Source organism: Antedon mediterranea, chromosome 3 (assembly GCF_964355755.1).
Source record: "Antedon mediterranea chromosome 3, ecAntMedi1.1, whole genome shotgun sequence".
Taxonomy (NCBI): Eukaryota; Metazoa; Echinodermata; class Crinoidea; order Comatulida; family Antedonidae; genus Antedon; species Antedon mediterranea.
The window spans coordinates 35,365,793-35,390,815 of NC_092672.1; the positions used below are offsets into that span (position 1 = coordinate 35,365,793).

Here is a 25,023-nt window from a genome sequence, read left to right on the forward strand (position 1 = left end):
TTAGGCCTACTGTTCCTTGGGAACCCAACCAAGTCCCCTACTAATTCTCTGTGTACATCATTACAAAATATCGTCATTTGTAATTACTCGGTAGGAGAAAAAAAACATCTTAAATTGATTTAATTTTTAAAATAATATAATCATTTTAACACTTTCTCATTTTGTCGATTAATACAGTACTGTTGTCTGTACATATATTTGTTGGAAATTAGTAATAAGAATAAATATTCGTAAAAATTGTTTTATGAATTATTTAAATATTTCTTGAATTTTTGGTATAATCATGGAGTCTAATACTCCATGGTATAATTTATAATCCTATAAATTTAATTATCATTATGCGCTTTGTGACTAATTATTTACTAATACATTTTAATTAAGCTGGTATACTGTGGTACTGTAGGTGTAATACTTTAATAGATTTTAAAGTACTAATTATAGACAGATGGTATTTCCTGACGACTTACGAGGTATTTCAATTATCCAAGAGGGCAGGCTAAGAAATGTCCCCTTACCGGTCTCTGTAAAATGACGCAAGTGTGAATGCTGGCTGAGATGTCAAGATTATGACATCAATGACATTAAGTGTGACATCATATTGGAAGTAGTCCTGCTGACGTTTAGAGCATACCTAATTTATTCTCGTAACGTTATCCAGCTTGATTTCAATTTGATTAGGCCAAAGTACTTTGAAATACAGTAACAAGCTAAATATGGCATCAATAACAATAAGTTATTTTACCATATTTTAATCATTTAATCCATATTTTTGATAAATATCGTCCTAAAAATCAGAAAATTTCATTAAACTCGTTATAAACAATTCTACAAACTAAATGAAAACATTGACAATAGAATTATTACAAATAAGGGCGTGTGGCGCAGTGTGTTGGACGTTGGACTACCGATCGTCAGACCTAGGTTCGAATCCAACTCTCGCCGCATTGCTTGTATCCGTAGGCAAGATACTTTACTTACGTTGCCTCTCTCCACCCAGGTGTATAAATGGGTACCCAGTTAGATCTACACACAACTTTGCGCTGGTTACCGACTGCATTATGGGAGTATGTTTCCATACGTGTTTGATCCCCAAAAATACTGGGGTAATAATGCTTGTAAAGCGCCTTTGAGCATGATTACTCATGAAAAGGGCGCTATATAAATGTGGTATTATTATTATTAAATAAACATTTAGTAGATGGGCATTAGGTCAAGTTTGTGAGGTAGGGACTACACTAACACCAGAGCACAAACAAATTATTTTCTTGTGGAAAATTAGTGTAAGTACAAACAATTGATTTAATTTCTCATGATGTAGGACTGATTTTCTAGTTGCCATGCTATGACTAAATTGACTGTGATTGATTAGGTTTCAAAAACTAATAAAAAGCTGTGACCACATGAATTGGATCAATCAAGGCGTCAAAGAAGTAATTATTTGTGATTACAGTGTGTAGTCTCGGTTTCAGAATCTAGTACTACAAAAACAATGAAATACTTACCAACAAAAAGAGGCTGCCACATGGAATTAATTTATGAAAGGAATAATTACACATTAAGGCATTATTTAATTATTTATGTATGTGTATGCATTATGACTATACTAGTAAAAAATGAAATGAATAGATGGTGATCAATAATATGTAAGTAGAGGTCTTAAATGAGGCGTCGTAATGTGTCCAATTTTCACCTCTCCACACGCTAAGCACATAAAGCTAATAGTATTGAGTTTATGAAATGGTTGCCATTTAGGATACCATCGTGGATTTGAAGGTAATTGCTGTAAATTTGTATTATACCCAGCTAAGCTTGGTTCCCACTAGAACGTAACGCAAGGACATAAACGCAACGTAAGCGTTTTAACCAATGACAAGCGAAGTTAGAGACAGTTAGCAATCACAAGCGAATAAGCCATCCATCGTTTGCGTTGCGTTACGTCCTTGTGCTGCGTCGCTAGTGGGAACCACGCTTAAGTGTGTAGGCTAATCAAAAAAAAACTTTGTGCATTTTAGTGTGTAGTGGTGACAATGGATGCTCTCTAAACAACCTCTTGGACCTTTGCTTATAAATGATAATTATGTATACCTGCTATTAATAGAAACTAAAATCTTTAATCAACAATGTATACATTGAGAAAAGGGATTATTACTAAACCAAAGTAAAATCTAAAGTCAAGTGTGCTTCATTTGTGACAATTGTGAATAGCAAAGGTTTGTAGGTTCACTTTACTTTTACTAAACCAGAGAAAGGGTAAAATTCAAAATCACTGACCCTAATAAGAGCTTCTAGATTTAAGATTCTATAAATTGAAAGTATCTGAAATAGCCGACCCCTTATCCATAATCAACAATTTGCATAGGTGAGGATGCTTAAAGATGTATTGTCATGAAAAATGAAGATTAATAAAATCAGACTTTAAATAGACCATTTTGCAGTTTTAATAAAGTTATTCACTTAGGTAAAAAAAAAAACCCCAAAAAATCACTTATAAAAAGTTAACCAAAAACCATTGTCTGACAGACAATTTAAGTATTTTTTACTTTAGATTACATTTTTTCAGGTAAATAATTTTGTTTTCGATCTAGTTTTTGATCAAAGTGAAAAACTATTATGTTACATTTAAATGGCATATTCAACAAAAAATGTGGAGAAAAAAAATTTAAGGTGGACAATATCTTTAAATTGTGAAAATTACAGTGCAAAGGATAGAACATTAATGTCTCATTGTAGGCCCTTAGCTCCCCCTGGATTCAACATTGATTTAGTTATAATAGTACATGCCATTTTGTAATAAATGATCAATTAACTTATAATACAATACTGGAGTGTGAGAAAGAATTAAACACAGCACAGTACAAAACATGGTATGGAAGACTTTGAATGCAAATATTTGTAGAAAGCTAGGAAGTCTGTATATTAACTTAGCTAAACTTATCTTGATCAGCAAAGAATGATGGCCACAGTGTATATAGTGCTTAAGATTTACTGGTAGCAAAGTTTAAGTAGTAATAATACTAGTATTACCGTAGCAGAGTACTATCATACAGTAGTAGGCCTAGTAGTAATGTACTACTATACTATATAGATGTTTAATAAAATACCCAGTCCTTTATCAAGCCATACATGATTATTCTCTATTTCTGGCTAAACCCTATAGTTTTGTACTGTAGCTGCTATATTTAACTGATAGGTTTATAGTCTATCAGAGATGTTTGTTGCTGGCATGGTGCATTCAAATTATAACCAGCATAAAATGTGCAACATAATACAAAATAATTTGTCCTGAATAGCCTATTTGTACAGCCTCTGGTCTAATGTAATTAGTAGTTTCAAGTACAGTACTATCATATTTCAAGTTATGTAGTGGTGGATCCAGGATTTTGAAAATGGGAGAGTGGGGGAAAAGTTCAGGACTCAGAGCCTAAAAACGATGAAATGAAGGGCTGAGCTTAATTTGATGTCCTATCTGTTGGATTACAATTTGCGAAATTTAAGTTGGTTGGGGAGGGGGAGGGGTTGGGGGTGTGTTGTGCCAGGCTGTTATGAGTGTTTTGTAATAATTGAATGGGGATAATATTTTAATAAGTTGAAAGATATTTTTTTTTTTTAATCATTGAATAATTAATATTTTTATTTTAAACTCTCACTTGCTATAAGCTTGGTAGTGTTAACCTGTTTACTGACCAAACATGAGGTCCTACTGTACAGTATATTCTCATGGGTCAGTTTTTATTACACTAGTACAAACACTACCTCTTGAGCATTGTTCTTCAGGATTTCTACAAGTACTTTTTATTTGATTCTCTTTGTTGTTTGCAAGGATTATTACTCTTTATGGATTTATTTATTAAATTATTATTAAAATTATTCAAGGGCATAACCTACATATTTTAAATTTGCCGTATTTATTTCACAGGCTCTTAGTTTGTTACCTTTAATTTTAATAATAAAAGTCAATTGGTTTAAAGATTGTTTGGTATTATTTTGTTCCTTTTCTGGGTACGGAAGATATTGTAAACAGGGCCCGTAGTGCAATTTTATTTCTTGGCCTTTAAACTAGAAAAAAAAAGACCTGGATTATATTAACAAAAGGTATAGGAAGGAAACTCACTTAAAGCTAATTAAGTGCGTGGTAAACATAAGGTGTAAGATTTAGTACAGTTAGTTGGTTTGAAGCTTCCATTCGTATCGGGTGCAAATTTGCAGGGTAATTACCGGTCATTCAAAACCATGTTGTGACATTTTAGTTTAGATAAACGAAAGAATTTTATAAAAATTCTATGCAAATCATACTACTTTACTTATGTTCATGCACATTTTTTAATTGTTATCCGGTTCCGTTCAGTTTTCGGGAAAGGCTAACTAGATTTGAGGATTTTTTAGTTTTCCTTGTACCAGCAGCATGGTCCGATTGCTTAAACATTTCGTAAACACAACCGGTATCTCAAAATAATAAATTTATGTATTTTAGTAAATTGTAGCCTATTAGCTTGAGACCTTTTAAAGAGTATTTTGAAGAGTTTTTTATTTCATCTTGTTTTCAGGTTTTTTTTTATCCATATGAACTAAATGGACAAATATATGTTTCATTTAGATAAAATAATAATGGAATATAACTTTTTTATTTTTTGCAGAAACTGTCGGAGTGAGAAATTTCACAGTGAAACAATGGAAGTAGAACAAAGTCACATAAACAGTTTATTAAAGGACATGAAGGTGATCACGGACTCGCCTGATACGAAGGGACAGTGCCCCTTCAAAAGTGACATAGAAAATGTCATAAAAGCAAATGATCACCACGGCGAGGGTGATAGTAATAACTCGCTTCTGTTAAATGAGATGTCGGCTATGGTCAATGGCGGTCAGACATCGCCAGTGTCCAAAGACAAAGATGTTGAGGAGAATGGAAAAGATGATTCTGACACGTCTAATATGGAGGATGTGGTTGTCATTCCGGAATCTATGTTTACCATCAAGATTTCACCACCTGGTACGGATGCCTTTGACTTGCAGGTAAGAATATCAAACTTGCTTCTGCCTCAGGGTTTACATTGGGTTATATGTGAAGGTCGACTTAAAGATATATTGTCTCTCTGAAAAATATTTTTTTTTAATTATTGTTATTGAATATCCCATTTTAATGTCACATATAGTTAATCACTTTGACCAAAAACTGGATCGAAAAAAAATAAATTTCCCTGAAAAAAATTTAATATAAAGACAATAGTTTTTGGTTAAAATTAACCGGTTTTTTTTTTTGCCTTTTTATACACGAAATAATTATTTTTTCTACTTTTCTACTTACTACTTTATTAAAACTGCAAAAAATTCAAAGTCTGATTTTATCAATATTTTTCAGGTTTTTAGTGGGACAATACTTCTTTAAACTGAGAACATTTTATAATACTAATAGACATTATTGTACTCCCTCCATGAACAATAACCATCCCCACAATTGTACAATATATAGGCCTGTGTTTGACTGTTACAACTTTTTGTTTTCTTTGTTGCTAAACAATCTTTTTTTGCATTAACCGGATAGAGGAGTAACAATAGGATGTAGTTAATTAGGAATTTCTGAAGGACTTTAGTTTATTAACATACCTCATCTGGGATGCCGGAAGGACGCCTTTGATTAGCCAAATCACAGGTGTTTATTGTTCTTAAAATTATTAGTTTTTAAATGACAGGCAACAGTTTGATTATAGACTCTCTTGTAATTGTAATGTTAGACGTAGGAGTTTGTATCGGTTTGTTGGATTTGATCAAAATATAACCAGCCTCTTGTCTGGCTTTATTCTCACCCATCCTAAAGCTCTGTCAACACTATCAAATTAGATTGACAAAAACAAGTGTGATGTGCCCAAATATGATAGTTATATGCCCAAATATGGTGGTGATATGACATCATCATGTCCATATATGGGCACAGCACATTTTTTTGTCGCATATTAAGTTTGATAGTGTAGACAAGGCTTAAGAAGGATTCTTAAATACATTGATTACCTTTGATTATTCTGTAAATAGTACACATTTCCTTTTTTAAATGATATAATCCGCATAGGACAATAAGTTAAGCATTGTACAATAACCAAGAACAAAATATTCTTTAGACACTATTAAAGTGTAATAGACTAATAATATTACCGTTGTTTATCTTCTGATAAACAGTGATAGTATTGTAGTATGTACTCCAATTCTAAAACCACTGTTGTACCCTTTGCAAACAATGGTAGGGACCCTCTAATATAACCTTTTCAAACACACTGACCTGGGAGTTATACAATGATAGGGACCCTCAAAGGCCCTGTTCAGACCCATGGCGTTAGACCGTTTTAGCGTACGACGCTAAAAGAATGTGTGTCTGAACAGTTGGGGATTAGTGTACAACGCGTCGTACAACGGTTGTAGCGTTGTAGTGGAAAACGGTTGATAGTACCGTTTTAGCGTACGACGCTACTGTAAGTCAACGTTGTATCCAATCAGAACGTTTCCTGTTATGACGCGAAACAAGGTTTGACCTAGGCTGACATCTTGTATCGTCAATGTTTGAGATGGATTTCAATAACAAAAAGGCCAGAATAAATAAGGCCTAACTACACTACAAATACAACTGTTACAAAGGCTACAAACTATTATCAACTGATTACCATTATATTTTCTAACAAATGACATAAATACATGCACCTTGTATTTAAACATAGAGACTACAATCCCATCCGCTTTTAGGCCTAGCTAGGCCTAGAGCCATTCACGCATTTCATTCAAGCTAAAAACTAGCGTGGGACATCAAGTCACTCATTCATCAAGGCAGACTAGACTGGACAAGTTTAATGCTGAAAACCCCCTAACTCCTAAAAAAAATCAGTAAACAAACAAGGGGAGCTGTGTCCCTTTTATTAGCAAGTTAAGGGTTATTTTCAACCGACTGGACCAAAGAATATATATCTTGACTGGACTGGATAGACTAATCACAATCATTGTTTTCTTCATCATTACGAGGCCTGCTTTATTTTCGTAACACAAGAGCCTGGGGAAAATGTTTTTTACTACAAAATAAAAACAATAGAAACAGAAATTTGGCTTTACTATATTTTTCTTAAATAAATGCTGAGGTATGTTTTATTTACGGCAAATTTTGTCATAATTGTAGGGCTGAGATCTAGGCCTATATACAGTGGAAATAATGATGAAAACACGTGGGTAAGAGCACATGAATATGCAACTAGAAACAACCTGGATGACGTACTTCCGTTGTAACGATAATCGTACGCTATGGGTCTGAACACCTCGTTTTTTTCTCTGCGGTTTGTAACGTGACCTTAATAGTAACGTTGTACGCTAAAACGGACAGGGCCTAATATAACCTTTTCAAACACACTGACCTGGGAGTTATACAATGATAGGGACCCTCATATGACCTTTTCAAACACACTGACCTGGGAGTTATACAATGATAGGGACCCTCTAATAACCTTTTCAAACACACTGACCTGTGAGTTATACAACGATAGGGACCCTCATATGACCTTTTCAAACACACTGACCTGGGAGTTATACAATGATAGGGACCCTCTCATGTGACCTTTTCAAACACACCAACCTGGGAGTTATTTGTTCTTTTCAAACACACTGACCTGGGAGTTATTTTACCTTTTCAAACACACTTGAGTTGATTCAATTGACATAGATTGATAAAGACCTGTTGTCTCCTTGAATACAGGGCAGTGGATACACAATATAATTAGGTTGAGTAATGTAATTAGTTTATTTTGTAAATGCCTCTGTCCAGCTAAGGTCTTGATCCTATACGACAGGAACTTGCCTCATCAACCACTGATTCGATGATTTAACGATATCCACTCAAGGGCTTCTTTGTCATCGTTTGTATATCCATAATGCAAATTGACAAAAATGAGTATTTAATAGTCAATAGTAAATATATATTACTATATTATAGTACTATATGCCCAGTATTATTGAATAATATTAATAAACCTGGGTTCTAGCTGAATCGGAGAGAGGTCAACAGCGTACATTCGAAAACTACAAAATGACCTTTGATTTAATAATTTATCTTTATTTTAAGAAGAATTTTTAAGTTAGTAATTAAATATAAACATCTATATATTTATAACATCTAAACAAATATAAATCTTTACAAATATCTTTCTTTCCACATACAGCATATTATATTTCTATTTAAATGTAACTGTACAATTATACACTGTAGATTGGTGTATAAAACCTCCAGGAATTTGACTTTGTCTGTGTACTGAAATTCTGTACAAAACAATACAATCTGATAGCATTATGTAGAACTTAGAAGATAATTTGTAAACTGATAAACTGATAAAAATACTTTTATTGCAACTTTTGGGTTGAATTTTACAAAAATATATACTAAGACTTAAATGAAAAAATATATCAAATCCATCAACGATATAAATCAAAAAACACAAAAACATCGAACAACAGACAAAATGAAGTCAAGTCAGGGAACGAAGCGACTGTGCAGGGATATATAAGTATGCTTACCACTTGTGAAAGAGACCTAAGTTTACAATAAAATTTTTTGATCGTTCCGTTTTTATTTTTGGAATGCAAAATTCTTTAACTTGTCTTAAATTGTATCTAGATTTAGGCGCTTTTGGAAGAAGGTGATGAAGTCTATGGGAAGGGTTTTTAAGTTTCTGATAGTAATCCTTGCACAGTCTAGTTCGACGTTCACATAGCACAGGCACATTACATTGAGCCATTGCTTTGTTGTAACTGAGCTCTGGGAACGTGATTCTAAGCGCCCTTCGTTGGATACTTTCCAGTTGGTCAGACTGCAATTTAGTTAAGCACGTTCCCCAAACGGGGACGGCGTATTCTAGTACAGGTCTGATAACACAACAATAGAAATAGCATAAGGCTTGGGCGTCTAGACCGGACCGGCGCAATTGTTTAAGGAAATATAACCGTGAGTTTGATTTAGCTATCAAAGAATCAATATGGGGTTGCCATGATAAATTGTCACATATAATAATTCCAAGGAGCTTAGTACGGCAAACCTGGTTAACACTACATTTATTAATAATTAGAGGATTAAATATCGACTTGTTTTTCTTACAACTCACAATTAATTCACATGTTTTTTTAGCATTGAGGGTCATATGGTTAAGCCGAGTCCATGCAAGGGCCGAGTTAGCTATATTTTGCAAGTTACTATTGGACAGTTTAGACACCCTTTCGAAAACAGTAGTATCATCCATAAATTTAACACATGGTTTACCATTTAAAAGGTCATTGATAAAAATAATAAACATAATAGGGCCAATCCACGACCCCTGGGGTATGCCTCCGTTTGGCGATAGCCATTCAGAAAGACTATCACCAATTTTAACACGTTGTTGTCGGTTATACAGGAAGGCATTAACCCATCGGATCAGGTGACTATCAACCCCCAGCGCAATGAGTTTGTTTAAGAGAATTTTGTGGTCGATCAAATCGTAGGCCTTTTTAAAATCCAATAATAAAACTCTAACCTCTTCGCCCGCATCAGTGGCAAGGAAACAAACATTAAGGAATTCAATTAAGGCGTCAACCGTAGAAACACCTTTACAACAACCAAATTGGTTTAGGTTAATCTTATCCTTAACTTGGTGCCAGATCATTTCACCCACTAGGCTCTCAATTTGTAGCATTGTAATATTAATAGGTTGTGTTATATAAATCCATAGGATTATATTACAAGATAAAAAAAACTTTTGGACACATAGCATATTGTGTATAAAATGCAATGTCAGTAATTTCCATCAAGTTGATATTTCTAAGCAGTAGACGAGACGTAAAATCGCTATTTCCCAGCATGCAGCACGCAAGCTCTGCCCACTTTCTACGCATGTGTAAATTATTATGATATCGTTTAGTTACGTGCGTCGAGAATCTTATTTCTGAATAGTGTCAATAAAAAACGTTAATCGAAGGGTACGAAAGCTCCATATTATGTTTAGAATATTTTTCGTAGCCAGTATAGCCATTGTTTGAAGTATACGTATGCTGCATAGTTAATGTCATATCATTACTATATTTGGGCATACTACTACCATATTTGGTTACATAACAGACTGTATTTTTTTTATTATTGTTCAGGTGTCAAGTTCTGAGCTTGTACAAGAGATCCACCAGGTTTTGATGGACCGTGAAGACACCTGCCATCGTACGTGTTTCACCCTACAGCTTGAGGGCGTGATTCTTGACAACTTTGCCGAATTGAAGACGGTTGAAGGTCTAAAAGAAGGCAGTGTTTTAAAGGTTGTAGAAGGCAAGTTAAAAAAAAAAGTGTTTCTATTAGTATTAGTAGACTATTTTTAATTAAAACTAATTATTATTATTAACTGCATTCTAAAGGTAAACAATTAAAGTTTTGTGTATTTCCTTACAGAGCCATATACAGTTCGTGAAGCACGCATCCATGTGCGCCATGTACGCGACCTTATCAAATCCCTTGATTCGTCGGACGCTTACAATGGTGTAGACTGTCAGTCAATGACCTTCATAAATACTATAATTGGCGACGGTAAGTACCTTTCTTCATTTTGCACTTCTTTATTTATTTTGCACTCCTTTTTTTATTTTGCACTCCTTTCTTTATTTCCCACATTCCAAAATCTTTTCATGTAGCCCCCTTGATTTGAACTAAGCATTTTCTGACCAAAGGAATGGCTGCACTGTAGTTTACAGAATTTTGTTTTATATGTATGTTTATTTTTATGCGTTTCCAGAATCTAGAAAGAACAATAATGTAGATGCCGTAGATTGTACTCCACCATCGTACATAATGCCAAAGAGCAAAGAACGCCCTCTAGTACCACTTCTGCCGAGTAAGTTGGAGAACAAAGGACCACCATGTATGAAAATGGTTACAATGTCTGGTTGGAATCCGCCCCCAGGCCCAAGAAGGCTGCATGGTAAAAAAAACATGTTTATTTCAGTACATCAGCAAAAATAACTAGGATGAAAACTATTGTTAATAATAATAACAACTTTATTCACAATCTCATTAAATTAAAAGTAAGCATAAATAAGTATTTTTTTAATATTAAATACAAATTACATATACAAAGTTAGTTGAAGTTGTGAATGGGGTTAAGCTGTAAGCAAGAGATTTAGACGCAAATTCCCTTTAAATGAATACATTTAGATTTAGACACAAAGCCCCTTTAAATGAATACATTTAGATTTAGACACAAAGCCCCTTTAAATGAATACATTTGAAATACATAAATAAGTAAATAAATAAAATCAATATTTGGGAATTGCTAAATCTGTAGTGATCGTATTCAGTTTATCCAAATCATGTTTATTCAGGTTATATGTGATTTAACTGTAATAACTATCAATTTGTTAATGTGTGATTTACTTATTCATTTAGCTGTAATAACTATTAATTTATTAATATGTGAAAGGACAAAGGCCTAAATAACAAAAACCATAACTATTAACAACATTGAAACCAAGCAATAAATCATAATGTTATTATATCACATGAATGTGATTATTATCAATGTTAATAAAAAAAAAAACAATATTTGATAAAAAACTAATTTGAATTATGTGTGCACATCACAGATTAATGTTTTGGTAGTATATATATCATGATAAATGTTACTATGATTTATATGAATGTTTACATAACATGTCCAATATAGTAATTACATCATGAATGTTGTGGTAAGCATGTGCTGGCACATTGAAACATTCATCACTGAATGATGTTGATGCTCTGTTTTTTTTAATTCACAGGTGACTTGTTGTATCTGTATGTTGTGACGGTGGAAGGCGGAACATACCACATCACCGCGTCTACTAGAGGATTTTTTGTTAATCAGTGAGTTTTGCATTTCATTTACTGTTCCGTTTCCGTGTTTTATAATATTTTATTAATGTGCACTTAAGGAATGCATTAAATAATTCTTAAATGGTCATGGGATTGAATTTAAATAGAAGTCTGTTTGTTGGGTCCTCTTTAATATGGATTTTACTGTATCATGGAGAAATATATTTTATTTTATTTCGAAACCCAAACAAACAGCAACAAAAAATTCGCCAATAACAGGAAAGTTAATGAGATGTATACTTAATTGTAAGTAGTATAAAAATAAAATGTGCATATATGTATATAAGAAGGATGGATATATGCAAGTTTAATATTAAATGCAGAATGTGATGTAGACGCCAGTCAGTTGGAAATGAACATATAAATGGATAATTTATGTACTGTGTGTCCCCGAACATAACTTGATGATCGCTTTCTTAGCTTACTTTTCTTAATGGATTTTTAAATTACATATCTATTGAGAAAAGTTATTAAATTTATGAAAATACTTTACAAAAATGAATCATCGTTTACTGAAATTTAAACTTCAAACTATAAATATAAATTTTAATATATTTGTGTTTATTATTAAATACAGTTTAAGCTAAACAAACATTTATCTGTCCCATATATCTCCTCATAAGTTAAGGAAAAGGTGTGTCCCTTGGTGTGGTGTCTTTTGAATAAGTGTGTCCCCCTGAATAGGTGTGTCCCCCTAAATAGGTGTGTCCCCCTAAAGGTGTGTTCCCTGAATAGGTTTGTTCCCTAAATAAGTGTCCCCCTGAATAGGTGTGTCCCCCTGAATAGGTGTGTCCCTTTGAATAGGTGTGTCCCTTTGAATAGGTGTGTCCCTTTGAATAGGTGTGTCCCTTTGAATAGGTGTGTCCCCCTGAATAGGTGTGTCCCCCTGAATAGGTGTGTCCCCCTGAATAGGTGTGTCTCTCCTGAATAGGGGTGTCTCTCCTGAATAGGGGTGTCTCTCCTGAATAGGGGTGTCTCTCCTGAATAGGATTGTCTCTCCTGAATAGGGGTGTCTCTCCTGAATAGGGGTGTCTCCCCTGAATAGGAGTGTCTCCCCTGAATAGGATTGTCTCCCCTGAATAGGATTGTCTCCCCTGAATAGGATTGTCTCCCCTGAATAGGATTGTCTCCCCTGAATAGGATTGTCTCCCCTGAATAGGATTGTCTCCCCTGAATAGGAGTGTTCCCTGAATAGGTGGTATTCTCTGAATAGGTGGTATTCTATTCACTGTATGTGAAAATGATATAGGACAGACTTTTTGCATTAGCAATTTGATGCGGAATAACATGATGCTGTCTCACGTTGAATGTATTAATTCTATGTATAACTGTGTAATGATATATGTAGAGAAGCCTGTTATTACTACCTTATAGTAACTTAACATCCTCCTCCACATGTCCATGTAAAACGAGACACTTATCTTATGGGATTCCTAACAGTGTAAATCACATTAATTAATACGTCTGTTAGCGCATTTATTATAATAATTAATCTGGGGTTTTTTTCAGATCAACATTGGATGTTTTTAACTCAAAAGCCAGTGAACCAAAACACTTAAGCCATTCTCTTGTAGAACTTCTCAACAAACTTAGCCCGACATTCAGGAAGAACTTCTCCCAACTACTTAAGAAAAGGTAATAACATTTTTTTATATTTTATGTTTACAATTAAATGAATTGAATAAATGACCCAGTAAAATGAGGAAAAATAATTATGTATTGCAGTGCCTGCTAAAAAAAATTGACTGGTGGCATCAACAACTTAACATTACTCGCAACATAGACCTGGAAGTGTATAGTTTACACAGATACACTTTGTTGGGACCTAACAAAGTGTCTCCTTAATATGGGTATGTCTCCTGAAAATGTGTTGGCCATGGTGTTGCAAAAAATGACCGGGGTAATAATGTTCAGCGCTTGGAGGTTTCACATTAGGCGCTATATAATTCCCCTGAATAGGAGTATCCCCTAAAAAGGGGTATCCCCTAAAAAGGGGTATCCCCTGAAAAGAGGGGTGTCCACTGAAAATAGGGGTGTCCACTGAAAAGAGGGGTGTCCACTGAAAAGAGGGGTGTCCACTGAAAAGAGGGGTGTCCACTGAATAGGAGTATCCCCTGAATAGGAGTGTCCCCTGAATAGGAGTGTCCCCTGAATAGGAGTGTCCACTGAATAGGAGTGTCCACTGAATAGGAGTGTCCACTGAATAGGAGTGTCCACTGAATAGGAGTGTCCACTGAATAGGAGTGTCCACTGAATAGGAATGTCCACTGAATAGGAATGTCCACTGAATAGGAATGTCCACTGAATAGGAATGTCCACTGAATAGGAATGTCCACTGAATAGGAGTATCCACTGAATAGGAGTATCCACTGAAATAGGAGTATCCACTGAAATAGGGTGTCCACTGAATAGGAGTATCTTCTGAAAAGAGGGGTGTCCCCTGAATAGGAGTATCCACTGAAATAGGAGTATCCACTGAAATAGGAGTATCCACTGAAATAGGGTATCCACTGAAATAGGGTGTCAACTGAATAGGATCGGTATCCCCTGAAAAGAGGGGTGTCCACTGAAAAGAGGGGTGTCCACTGAAAAGAGGGGTGTCCACTGAAAAGAGGGGTGTCCACTGAATAGGAGTGTCCCCTGAATAGGAGTGTCCACTGAATAGGAGTGTCCACTGAACAGGAGTGTCCACTGAACAGGAGTGTCCACTGAACAGGAGTGTCCACTGAACAGGAGTGTCCACTGAATAGGAGTGTCCACTGAATAGGAGTGTCCACTGAATAGGAGTGTCCACTGAATAGGAGTGTCCACTGAATAGGAGTGTCCACTGAATAGGAGTGTCCACTGAATAGGAGTGTCCACTGAATAGGAGTGTCCACTGAATAGGAGTGTCCACTGAATAGGAGTGTCCACTGAATAGGAGTGTCCACTGAATAGGAGTGTCCACTGAATAGGAGTGTCCACTGAATAGGAGTGTCCACTGAATAGGAGTGTCCACTGAATAGGAGTGTCCACTGAATAGGAGTGTCCACTGAATAGGAGTGTCCACTGAATAGGAGTGTCCACTGAATAGGAGTGTCCACTGAATAGGAGTGTCCACTGAATAGGAGTGTCCACTGAATAGGAGTGTCCACTGAATAGGAGTGTCCACTGAATAGGAGTGTCCACTGAATAGGAGTGTCCACTGAATAGGAGTGTCCACTGAATAGGAGTGTCCACTGAATAGGAGTGTCCACTGAATAGGAGTGTCCACTGAATAGGAGTGTCCACTGAATAGGAGTGTCCACTGAATAGGAGTGTCCACTGAATAGGAGTGTCCACTGAATAGGAGTGTCCACTGAATAGGAGTGTCCACTGAATAGGAGTGTCCACTGAATAGGAGTGTCCACTGAATAGGAGTGTCCACTGAATAGGAGTGTCCACTGAATAGGAGTGTCCACTGAATAGGAGTGTCCACTGAATAGGAGTGTCCACTGAATAGGAGTGTCCACTGAATAGGAGTATCCACTGAATAGGAGTATCCACTGAATAGGAGTATCCACTGAATAGGAGTATCCACTGAATAGGAGTATCCACTGAATAGGAGTATCCACTGAATAGGAGTATCCACTGAATAGGAGTATCCACTGAATAGGAGTATCCACTGAATAGGAGTATCCACTGAAATAGGGTGTCCACTGAATAGGAGTATCCCCTGAAAAGGGGATCCCCTGGATAGGAGTGTCCTCTGAATAGGGACATTTCATAATTAGGGGTATCCCCTAAATAAGAGTATCCCAAAAGAATACTGTAAGGTGTTTATATCACCTAACCCGTCATGGTTGGTAGCAACTTCACATCTAGATAGGTACTATCATTAAATTGCTTAATTTTCCACTGCAAGAAATGAATTGACAATTTATAGTTGGCAAAGTAGATTAACATATTATTTTATTAGCTGAGAGGTCAGCCAGTTGTTGGCTCATATCCTTGCAGTACTTGGTGTTGTATAACTTGCTGATGCTCTTGCTTGAATAAACATCTATTGTTTGTCGTATTTATGTACTCTATAATTTACTATGGATTACCTAGTCAATGAGACCCACTCATAGATTTTGTTGTGGAAGGTAGTGTAACGCTTATTTGCAGATTATCAAATGTTATATCAGTCAGTCCTGGTTATTTACTACTTTGATTAGGTCAAAATAATGATAAATAATTGAACAACATCAATGTTGTAAATTGTATTTATTTACTTATTTAATCACACTGATGATTATAGGTAAAGTCGAAACCTAAGCTAATGCTAACGGCCGTGGTGCCTATCTCCATTTCTTTAGCGTTTGGGCCAGACTCCACTAAAGTGTGTATGTTTGTGGGGGGTACGCCACTCCTCCCGCACAAACGAGTCTGATTTACCTTCCCAGTACTTTTTACATACCGGTACCCATTTCTATCACCTGGGTGGGGAGGAACAATGTGGATAAAAAATCTTGCTCAAGGACTCAACACTGCAGTGACCGAGCCGGGGCTTGAACCGACAACCTCTTGATTGCAAGTCCAATGCTCTAACCACTGCGCCACAGTGCTCCACTGATGATTATAACATTGTAGTACACCAATGGACAGGGCCTACCTTTATTATTAGATTCATTTTAACCGCAGGATAAATATCTTTTTCAAAGGAAGTTTATTTTTTTTACGAGTCTCAGAGCAGTTATCATTTAATGTAAATGGAAATATTATAATTAGTGATTTCCTACTACCAGTAAAGATTTGGGTCCTACTAACTAGAATATTGGCCAATCGTATGACAGGTTATTTAATGATTCATGGAAATGATGAACCAATCACAGGAAGCAAACTATATCTGTTGAGTAATATATGTAACCTTGTTATTAGTCATTTAAAAAAAAAATTAAAATATTTGTTATTTTTCTACTTTGAATTGGGTGGACATTTTGAATGATTTTTAGTAATTTCAAAATTGTATGGTACTAAATGTATGGCTAATGTTATCTTCAATACTGCTAGCAGGGAAATGTCATTTTGTGTATGTTTATAAAGTTAAAAAGTTAATAGATTGTATGAGAATGCGGTACAAATTAGTAGTTAGTACTTTCTTAATGGCATCTTCATTTATCTCCATTGGGAACAATTTCCGATTCCTATACATAACTAAATAGAATACTCGCATATGGTCTTGTTTTAATGTTTTGCAATTTCGTCCGTTTTTTGTTTTCATTTAAATCATTGCAATGTAACAAAATTTTTTTGAATTTTTCTTATTTTCATATACTTTTTCTGTATTTAAATATAGATTGTATTTATTTTTTAAATATATTTTTGTTAGATTAATATATAAAATAATATGTATCATCATCATCATCAACTGAATTGTCATTTCTTATTTTGATACTTGTTTTCTGTATTTAAATATAGATTGTATTTATTTTTAAATATATTTTTGTTAGATCAATATGTAAAATAATATGTATCATCATCATCATCATCATCATCATCATCATCATCATCATCATCATCATCAACTGAATTGTCATTTCTTATTTTGATACTTGTTTTCTGTATTTAAATATAGATTGTATTTATTTTTAAATATATTTTTGTTAGATCAATATGTAAAATAATATGTATCATCATCATCATCAACTGAATTGTCATTTCTTATTTTCATATACTTGTTTTCTGTATTATATAGATTGTATTTATTTTTTAGAATACATTTTTAGATCAATATATAGAGTAATATGCATGATCATCATCAACTGAATCCTAATGTTTATAGCCTCTTTGTTATTTCATTAACAATGTAATACCCAATCCCATATACACAAAGCATACACAACCACAAAATTCATTCTATGAATATATGGAAATATCATTAAATACGCGACAACTCAACTTATGCCCCTTTAATAACCACATTTCTGCCTTTCCCACATTACTGAACATTGTTTCCTGAGCTGTATTGTGTATTCTATGATAATGTCTAATAAGCTATTGTGTTGTGAAGCAATAGAAACCTGTGCCATGGCTGCACGTGTTTCAACTTTTGACCTCAGCTAACCACATGGCCTCACTACACCATCCAACAGCATATAGTTTGTGTATTTGTGTATTAAATAACCTTGTGAATATACATCCTGTATTTATTTAGCGCTATTGGAAAATGATCAACGTTTTTTACTTTGCTTTGTTCTTAAAAATGAGGGTACAACTGAATAGAATTCATAAAAGTCTCTTTATTGTTTAAAAAAAAATTATTTACGTTTCATTTGAATTTCTAATTTTTTGTTTTTATGAAATTGTACTTGCGCATAAATCTGATTCATGTTGTTTGTATTAATAGAAAACCAAACATTCTATTGATTGGCTTATAGGAGGAGTCCGTCATCAACGTGGCTCATTATGCATATAGTTTATTTTTTTATAGTCCATTTGCCTAGACTGTTGATTATTTGTTGCTTTAATATGTGGTCCTGTTTCTACTGCGAAAAAAAAACGGTTTTTACCTATGTAAATAAATTAACCCCAATTTCTTGGGAGAAGAAACAGGACAAATTTTCAAGCCGGAAAATAACGGTTAAAAACACCCAATTAATTCAGTGTTATAACGCCATTTGATTGATTATCGATATGCAACGCAAATAACAGTTATTTAAATGACCACCAGATCGCATTGCATTTTGGGTAATGTTAGTTAACGACCAACCACAAATTAAATGGTTTATTTTTTAGCAGAAAGATGGTCAGCATAAACATTATTTTTTTTAAATAACCAGTTTAGTAGTAAATATATAATAGCGTTTGACTTAATAGTTCAATGTGTTTTGTGTCTTTTCAGGTTTATTTAGGCTTCCTTTTCCTGTTGGTTGTTCCAATGACTAACTCATCCTAATAACTAAGCCTGATAATATTATATCTTTATTATATTATATTGAGTCATACTATTTTATTGGTATAATTTGCTGAATATGGGGTATCAAATTGAACCGTTGGGCCTTGTGTCGTGTTGGTTTTAATAATGCGCTGTACAAAAATTAAGAAGTATTGCCATTAAGGGAAAAGAAATATTTAAAATTACCTTAATATATGTTTTTCTAGTTGTCCATTTCAGTTACAATAGTGTATGATTTTTGACATGATTCCACTTAAAATCATGATGCTTTATTTGAAACTATAAAATTGTAAGTTTGTAATGTTGTTGCGTCATGAGTTTATTGATTTTTTTTCTATCTATCTTTCATACATAATCAAACAGAAGCTTTATTTATAGTAGCAGTAGTGCTAAGATAAGGTATCAATACCATATATCATTGTATGTAATAAATTTTGTTACATCATTAATATAAATACATTAATAAATTGTTACCTTGAGATAGGTACTTAAGTAGCAATGCTTGTTTGTCTAAAGTCAGCAATTTTAAAATTGTCTTTTTTGAGAATTCTTCAATTCTTTCTCTAACTTTTTATGCTACCAGGGAAGAGTGACCCTGATGTTTCTTGCTTTCTAAATGTTGTGATTTAATAAAAAAAATGTGATGTGCCCATATATGGACATGATGATGTCATATCACTACCATATTTGGGCACATCACTACCATATTTGGGCACATCACACTTTTTTTTGTTAAACTAGTTTGATTGTGTAGACAGAGCTTTATGGAAAGATGATACATTAATAGTTTGGTTTTTGTTTCATTTAGATCACATCGTCATCCATTTGAGAGAGTTCCTACACCATTCCAAACATTCAGTTGGCTAGCGCCCTCTACGGAGCACTCGGTTGATACTATTCGTGCTGAAGATGGTGAGTTGTTCAACCGAAACTTTCAAAACAGAAAAGTGTATTATAAAACAATGAATTAATTTGAATATTTGTCATTGTTTTTTGCAGCATTTTCTTCAAGACTTGGATATGAGGAACATATACCTGGACAGGTAAAGAAAATATTTGTATTTATATTAAAGTACAGTTCTTTTAATGCCTGGATAGACAGAGTCTATCAAAGTCTTCAACTCGGCCTAAAGCTTATTTTAAGCCCTTCCACCCAGAATAATTTAAACACAACACATACCTAAGAAATCTCTTGTGTTAACATAAAAAACTACTTGTATCTCTCCTACGCATATAGACTCGAGACTGGAACGAGGAAACCATGACAACAAGAGAATTACCCAGAAAGCAGTTGCCAGAGCGTCTACTACGAGAGAGGGCGATATTCAAAGTGCATAGTGATTTCGTGATGGCAGCAACACGTGGCGCTGTTGCCGTTATCGATGGAAACGTGATGGCAATCAATCCTGGTGAAGAATCTAAGTAAGTCGTTACTTTTGTGCAATTTTAATTCCAAATTTAATTGGACCTCCTCTCTTGCAAGTATCGCTAAGAAATTCCAAGCACGAAGTGTAACTTCCTTTTTAGTAAAGGAACATCAAATATTGATTAAAATAATGTATGAAATATTACGGAAAATACTAGAAGAAGAATAAAATGAAAGTTTTATCTCTTTTGTAGGCAGCAGATGTTTATTTGGAACAACATCTTCTTTAGCCTGGGATTTGACGTCAAAGACCATTATAAAGATTTAGGTGGAGACCATGCAGCTTATGTTGCACCGGTAAGTAGAAGCCCCACCTCTATTCAAGGAAAACCTTGATCCTATCCTTTTAACAAGGAGCATATATGTTTTAACACTAGCCAACCCAAGGACACGTCTATTCTTTGAACAAGGAGCATATAAATGTTAACACTAGCCAACTCCTATTTGGGAGACACACCTATTAAGGGGACGATGTGTTGAACCCTGAGGAGCACATATGTTTTAACACTAGCCAACTCCTATTTAGGGGACACACCTATTAAGGTAACACTTTGTTGGGCCCCAAAAGTGTTCCCTTAATATTCTACTGTGTTCATATTCAAACCATATCATACTTGGAGAAACAATCTTTTTGTGATAATATTAAAAGTGACATTTTATTTTTAATAAATTATGTACCAAATTTGTGACAACTAAAACTCATTTGTTAGTGGCACTTGTCAGGTTTTGAAAGAAAGCCTTACAAAATAATAAAATAATTCCTAAAAATGCTTGTGCTTGTTAGCAAGAAATGCCATTGAGCTTATTGGAAATGATAAGTAGATGCTTGTATCGACAAATCGGTGAAATAATTTCAAATTGGATTTGTAAATCTGATTTATCATCTATGCTGTAAAAGTGTAGTAATTACTGAATGGGATTTAGTGTGGACATTAAAACATAGGTGATGGCTAGTAGCCAGAATTATATATTAAAGATGTATTGTCCCCCAAAAACATGGAAAGTAAAGGTTATAAAATCAGACCACTATGTAGTTTTAATCATTTAATCACTTCCATAGAAAAAAAAATTATAAAAATGTTTTCACTTATAAAAAGACAAAATAAATGTTTAAATTTAACTATTTTTTGCTTTAAATTACATTTTTTCATTTAAATACATTTATTATAAAAACCAGAGTTAGCCTAGTCTAGGGTTTGTAAAATGTTGTAATCATTGAAAGTCCTCATCTGACCAATAATGATCTTCTTCTTCCGAGTCAATATCTGAAACTTCTACGACATCAAAGACGTTCTCTGTATGGCCATTCAATTTTTTGTGTATTATGTGACATTCAAATGGCGTATTCAACAAAAAAGTTAAGAATTATTTTGTCAGGGGGAAAATACACCTTTAATGTATTCTATATTTACCTCTGTTCATTGTATTCAATTTATTTTCATTTCTAAATTTCTCCTTTTTCAGAACAATGATCTTCATGGTGTGAAAGCCTACTGTAATGCTGATGTTGAGGGTTTGTACACGTTGGGTACAGTTGTCGTTGATTACCGTGGTTACAGAATTACAGCGCAGTCCATCATCCCAGGCATTCTGGAGCGAGAGCAGGAGGAGTCCGTCATCTACGGGTCAATTGATTTTGGAAAATCGGTAGTCTCAAATGAAAAGTACACAGAACTTGTAAGTTAATAGTAGAATTGGTAGAATTAATTTACATCTTAAGCTCAGTTTACACTATCAAACTTTAAATGTTGAAAAAAAAATGTTTGTTCCCATATATGGACATGATGATGTCGCATCACTACCATATTTGGGCATATCACTACCATATTTGCACACATCACAGTTTTTTTGTCGAAAATGGTTTGATAGGGTAGACAGAGCTTTACTATTTTACTTTACTATTGTTAATCATAAATCATAACTAATAATAATTAAGGACAAAAAATGCTAGAGTAATTATATGCATTACAATGCAACTACAACCCGGGTCATATGATTTAATCCAGGTCAACCCAGGTCATTTTATTTAATCCAGGTCAACCCAGGTCATTTTATTTAACCCAGGTCAACCCAGGTCACTTGAGATATTGTTGATTCACAGACAGTGCTTATCAAGTATAAACATAAACATATTCTAATATTATAAAATTATATTGCAATGCATTATTCATTTATTACCATTCAATCAAAAACTAGCAAATCATGAGAATAGAATTATACTTCAGATTTTTAGATCTCTTATAATTCATCGTCTCCTTCAGAGAGTTTTGTACACGAGTGTACACACACACAGCTTAATTAATATGTCAATCAATCCGATTTCGTTTTTTAATGAGTACCCTTAATACTTGTTCAATACATTTATGATTACTATTACTCTATTATTAGTACATTGTATACTGCACATTAAGATGTACTTCTATACATAATAAATCTTTATTGTAACTTAATTATAATTTATTTGATATTTTATGCATAATAATAAGTTTAATGTTTTGTCTGTATTGTCTTTATTCTAGTGCATTCATATTGCAAACTGATGTATTATATATTTACAGTATTTAACCTTACAATGCTATGCTCTGTGTACACTATCAAACTATTTAAAAAAAAGTGTGATGTACTCGAATATGGTAGTGATATGAACAAATATGGTAGAGGTATGACATCATCATGTCCATATATGGGCACATCACATTTTGTTGTCAGATAAGTGTAGACAGAGCTTTAGTGTGTTCTTGAATAGCTGCTCTATTATCTCTTTGCTTTTTGTCATTATATCTGTGCTTTCATACAGTTTGAATGCTAACAAAATGCTATTGTTAATAGATATTTTAATTGGTTACTAATAATTAAATATTTACAATCTAAATAATTAATGCTTATTCATCTCAACAACAATTTTATACAAACATATATTTATAGTAACAGTTAATATATAATCTATTTTTCACAATAAAAGCAACACAAGACCATCATTACAAATATATACTGTTAATACATCGTATTCTAACAATATGTTTAATCTTCTGTAAACTAAGGTCGAAGTATATTAATGCCTCTGGAGCCTTCCATAGTCACCTTCAGATAAGACTTTCTTTATCAGTACTGAATGGATGATTAAAGTGACAGTTGATCAGTTGCAGGAAATATTCCCTCACGTCTGTCACGATATTGTCAACCAAAATAAACCTTGTAGTATATAGTAATGCATCACAACAAAATAAACTAAAGAAACACTTATTTATTTATTTTGTAATCTAGTTGAATTAATAGTGTGTTTTCTTTCTGAATTTAGTTAACAAAATCTGCTCAACATCTCAAAATATTGCCGCATAAAGTTATCAACAGCGAGGAAGAAGAAGTCAAAATATACTCATCAATAGAATGCAAGGTAAGTACATTCACTTCAATCAAATTCTCTCATCAAAGCTTTAAGTATTTCGAAACTGGTGAAGCTTTAAGCTCTATCTACACTATCAAACTAGTTTGACAAAAAAGTGTGATGTGCCCAAATATGGTGGTGATATGCCCAAACATGGTGGTGATATGCCCAAACATGGTGGTGATATGACATCATCGTGTCTATATATGAGCACATCGCATTTTTTGTCACGTAAAGTTTGATAGTGTAGACAAGGCTTTAGTTTTGTTTTCCATTCTTTTTCTGTACTTAACTTAATGGATGAATTAGTTAACTATTTCTTCCATCGTTAAAGGAATTAATTCAACCAAACCAATGTCATTAGTAATTATGCTAATTTATTCATCATGAATATTCATACACAATATTCCAACCCTCAAAATATAGATTTTTAACCAAAAAAAACCCCGTTTATTCTCTGTTAATGAGTGCATATTGTCTGAAACATATGGGTATGGAAATGTCAATAAATGTAAACCGTAAAATTGTTCTAGTTATTATCACACTAGTTTGACAACAAAAATGTGATGTGCCCAAATTTGGTAGTGATATGACATCATCATGTCCATATGGGCACATCACATTTTGATGTTACATAAAGTTTGATAATGTAGACAGAGCTTTAGAGATGATGAACAACTGTTTTTGAAGAATATAATAATAATATTGTTAAATAATCCATAGGGAATACGTGGCAACGATGGAAGACATTACATATTGGATCTTCTACGTACCTTTCCAACTGATGCCAACTACTGGCCTTGTGAGTTATATTTTCATTTTATATTTAATTAATGTGACCATATATGGACATGATGATGTCATATCACTACCTTATTTAAGTATATCACTACCATATTTGGGCATATCACAATTTTTTTTTCAAACTAGTTTGATAGTGTAGACAGACCTAAAGCTCTATCTACACTAGGGAGGTTTCGCAACCTTACGAATACGATAACGAAAACGCATACATTTCTGAAACTTTTGAGCTGATCCCCATTTCATATTCGTAAAGCGTATTCGTGTTGACAAATATCACCAGTCATATTCGTAACTACAAAACGAGTATAGTTTTTGATCTATTTTGCACATTTTGCATTTGAATCAGGAATGATTCATGATTATAATATAATTATAGATTTATTGAAAGTAATTTACTAAAGTAATTTACTAAAATGCCAAGTCAATTTTGATAAATAGCAGTTTTTAAAGTCCTCACTCGCTTTGATGTTGCGCTAGGCCTAGGCAGCCAAGCACCAAGCAAAACATACCTGCGCTTCGCTCAAATTTACCGCAGTCATATTTTGGACGCGCGCCTCAATATTTCGTTGCCATGCGAAACAGATTTTTTTTATGGCTTACGAAAACGAATACGTGTGCGTGACGTA

General features: G+C 33.9%; 1 protein-coding gene across 1 annotated transcript in view; it reads left to right on the forward strand.

The window, feature by feature from the left end:
• Positions 1 to 25,023, forward strand: part of LOC140045391 (clustered mitochondria protein homolog) — a 37,681-nt gene that overhangs the window by 3,834 nt on the left and 8,824 nt on the right. Inside the window, exons 2-14 of the mRNA XM_072090254.1 lie at positions 4,635 to 5,013; positions 10,138 to 10,309; positions 10,430 to 10,564; positions 10,770 to 10,955; positions 11,791 to 11,875; positions 13,394 to 13,519; positions 19,591 to 19,694; positions 19,782 to 19,825; positions 20,020 to 20,204; positions 20,403 to 20,505; positions 21,673 to 21,885; positions 23,507 to 23,602; positions 24,317 to 24,395. Coding sequence (XP_071946355.1) covers positions 4,669 to 5,013; positions 10,138 to 10,309; positions 10,430 to 10,564; positions 10,770 to 10,955; positions 11,791 to 11,875; positions 13,394 to 13,519; positions 19,591 to 19,694; positions 19,782 to 19,825; positions 20,020 to 20,204; positions 20,403 to 20,505; positions 21,673 to 21,885; positions 23,507 to 23,602; positions 24,317 to 24,395 — 1,873 coding nt within the window. The 5' untranslated portion in view covers positions 4,635 to 4,668. The remainder of the gene's footprint in view (positions 1 to 4,634; positions 5,014 to 10,137; positions 10,310 to 10,429; positions 10,565 to 10,769; positions 10,956 to 11,790; positions 11,876 to 13,393; positions 13,520 to 19,590; positions 19,695 to 19,781; positions 19,826 to 20,019; positions 20,205 to 20,402; positions 20,506 to 21,672; positions 21,886 to 23,506; positions 23,603 to 24,316; positions 24,396 to 25,023) is intronic.